A 3542-nucleotide genomic window follows, 5' to 3' on the forward strand; every position below is an offset into this window, starting at 1 on the left:
AATGTTAACCCATCATATTTATATCTCAATTCAAGAGTTTAACGGAAGACTATAATTATAGGTGAACCTACCCAAACTATTACTTGGTGATTTTACTTATTATCAGTGCTCAGAAGAAAACCATAAATTGTGGATTTAAAAAAAAATTACCTTTTTGGAAATTAAAATGTCAAGAAAATAATTGTATGTATAATTTGATAATTAAGGATATACTATTACACTAGTTTTTCACTAGCATCTTCAAAACATATACCTATTTTGTAATGACTAAGCATTGAGGCCCCAAGATTTCTCTTAAACGGAGAAATTACTGAAGAGAGTTTAATCAAGGTGGTGAGCAAATTGGTGTTCAAGACATATAGGGTGTTGGTTTTTTAATCTAAATATATTGTTATTTATTATTTATTATCTTAGCTGTAATTATTTGAGTTGATTTGGTCTATCACGTAGGTACGTGAAAGTAGGCGAGTAAGTTGAAATAAACATTAGAGATAGAGTAGTTTCAGTAAAACAGGTGCTGGTTTTTAGCAACCACTTTGCACGCATGTGTTTCTTCTTTAGTTTATATTGTAATCTTTTAGCTAATAACAAGTCAGTCGTTCAGGAACATCTTTTCTTTCAGTTTTACAAGCATATACTTATACCTATAATTATACAGGCACTGGGTTTAGGCTAACATTCTGGTATCAGAGCTCGGTGATTCCGGTGAATGCCAAAGTATATGCTTAAGTCCAGTACGATGGAAAACAGCAAAATAAAAGATGGAATGATCGGGTTGACATATCCCATGTTGAACAGAGGTAACTATACAGCATGGGCACTTAAGATGAATGTGTATATGCAAGCACACGGGGTGTGGATTGCTATTGAGAGTGACGACCCAAAGTTGCCTATAGAAGATTGGACAGACAAAATCGCTCTTGCTGCTATCTATCAAGGGATTCCGGAGGATGTTTTGTTGTTTATAGCCGAAAAGAAAACGGCTAAGGAGGCTTGGGATGCCGTCAAAACCATGTGTTTGGGCGCTGATCATGTAAAAACAGCGAGAATTCAAACTCTTAAGGCAGAGTTCGAGACATTGAGCATGAAAGATACAGAGTCTCTCGATGACTTTTGTATGAAATTAAATGGTTTGGTGACAACCATTAGAGCTCTTGGTGAGGAGGTCAAAGAGGCATATATTGTGAAGAAATTGTTACGAGCAGTTCCTACGAAATTTCTGCAGATAGCTTCGACAATTGAACAGTTCGGGGATTTAGAGACTATGACTGTTGAAGAAACGGTTGGATCCTTAAAAGCTCATGAAGAACGCTTACGAGGTCAGGTGGAACCGAGTGGTGGTCAACTGTTATTGACTGAGGAAGAATGGTCGAAGAGGGAAAGAGATGATACAAAGCTGCTTTTGACACGGGAAGAATGGCTGAAACGTTTAGGTAAAGGAGATGGGTCATCTGGGTCGAAGTTTCGAAGAGATTTTGGACGCGGAGGACGTGACAAAACTAAAGTCAGATGCTTCAATTGCCAGGGATATGGCCATTATGCTGCAGATTGTAAAAAATCACGACGTGAAAGGGAGAATAAGGAATAAAAGGAAGAGGTAAACATGACCCAAATGCAAGATGATGAGCCCGCACTTCTGATGGTAGAAAATAATGAAGAAGGTGAGAAAGTAATGCTGATCAATGAGGAGCAAGTAGTTCCCAAGCTAAACCACAACGTTAAGACAATGCAACCAGCCTCGAATTTGTGGTATTTAGACAATGGAGCTAGCAATCATATGACGGGACAATTGTCAAAATTCCGAGAAATAGACGAGAATGTGAAAGGCAAAGTGAGGTTTGGAGATGGTTCTACTGTATCAATAAAAGGAAAGGGGATAATCCTCTTAAAGTGTAAAAATGGAGAAGAGAGATTGTTGAAGGATGTTTATTACATCCCTATGTTGTGCAACAATATCATCAGTTTAGGGCAATTAGCTGAGGAAGGAAACAGGGTTATTTTGAGTGGGGTTCATTTATGGATCTATGACAAAGGAGGAAGACTGATTATGAAGGTAAAGAATGTCTGCTGTCACGGAGTGATGAAATGGCTTGGCTTTGGCATGCTCGACTTGGACATGTCAATTTCAATGCCATGAATATGTTGTGTACTACCAAAATGGTGCATGGCTTGCCTGAGATTAAAATACAGAATGAAGTGTGCACTGGGTGTTTGATGTCGAAACAAACCAGAAGATCTTTCCCAGGCCAAGCAACCTATAACGCTAAACAGGTACTAGAACTTGTTCATGGTGATCTATGTGGCCCAATCTCGCCTCCTACTTTAGGAGGAAATAAGTATTTATTTCTGTTAGTGGATGACTACAGTCGGGTGATGTGGGCATATCTATTGAAAAACAAAGACGAAGCGTTCGAAGCCTTTAAAAGATTTAGAGCACAGGTAGAAAATGGAGAGGAACGAAAGGTGCAAATGTTCAGAACTGATAGAGGCGGTGAATTCATTTCAAAACAATTCACCTCCTATTGTGAAGAAGTAGGCATCACCAGACAATTCACTGCGCCGTACTCGCCTCAGCAGAACGGTGTGGTTGAGAGAAGAAACCGGACAGTCATAGAAATGGATCGGAGTTTTCTAAAGGAGAAGAAGTTACCACTAACATTCTGGGGAGAGGCCATACGACATTCGATTTATGTACTAAATCGTTTGCCAACTCGATCTATTTCGGGGATGACACCTCACGAGGCATGGTCAGGTATTAAACCAAACATTGGGCACATTAGAATTTTTGGTTGTCTAGCATACATGAAACTACCATCTGTTCATACCACAAAGCTGTCTGATCGAAGTAAGTTGGTAATCAATCTCGGTAAGGAACCTGGGTCGAAAGCGTATAGGTTGTATGATCAGGAACGAAATGTGATTCATGTTAGTCGTGACGTGGTGTTTGAAGAAAGCAAAGTGTGGCCATGGGAAAGTAACAAGGAGACAGACGGAGAAACTCGTGAAACTTTCACTATCTTTGGCTCGATCACAGAATCTGATAGAAGCACTAATATTGAAGAAGAGCATTCAGTTAGTCCAATGTCCGAGAGATCAAGCACAACTAGCTCAGAGTCTGTTCGTACACTTTCGTCATTTGGGACAGGTTCGACATGCTCAGATGTTGACACTGATAGTGCACCAAAACACTACAGATCTTTGAATGAAATTTATGATGAAACTCAAGAGATTGAGTTGGAAGATGAGGAGCTAATGCTCACTGGTATGGATGAGCCCAGGAGTTTTACTAAAGCAGCATCTGAACACCACTGGAGAGAGGCCATGGAATGTGAAATTACTGCAGTGGAGAGAAATAATACTTGGAAGCTGACTGAGCTCCCTCCTCGTCGAAAAGCTATTGGGTTAAAATGGGTATTTAAAACGAAGAATGATACGAGCGGGAAAATTGTCAAATACAAGGCTAGGATTGTGGCAAATGGTTACGTCCAAAAGCAGGTGAGAGATTTTGAGGAAAACTTCGCACCAGTTACACGCCTCGAAAC

At 39.8% G+C, this 3542-nt stretch overlaps 1 protein-coding gene across 1 annotated transcript; it reads left to right on the forward strand.

Annotated features, from left to right (window-relative positions):
• Positions 1-739: 739 nt before the first annotated feature.
• Positions 740-1588, forward strand: LOC141714353 (uncharacterized). Its single transcript, XM_074517897.1, has one exon. It carries the CDS (start codon positions 740-742, stop codon positions 1586-1588), a length of 849 nt encoding a protein of 282 aa, XP_074373998.1.
• Positions 1589-3542: the final 1954 nt, after the last annotated feature.

The sequence above is a fragment of the Apium graveolens genome, chromosome 1 (genome assembly GCF_009905375.1).
Source record: "Apium graveolens cultivar Ventura chromosome 1, ASM990537v1, whole genome shotgun sequence".
In the NCBI taxonomy this organism is placed as follows: Eukaryota; Viridiplantae; Streptophyta; class Magnoliopsida; order Apiales; family Apiaceae; genus Apium; species Apium graveolens.

Coding starts and splice junctions, on each gene's coding strand:
- LOC141714353 (XM_074517897.1), top strand. CDS start 740: ATGGAAAACAGCAAAATAAAAGATGGAATGATCGGGTTGACATATCCC.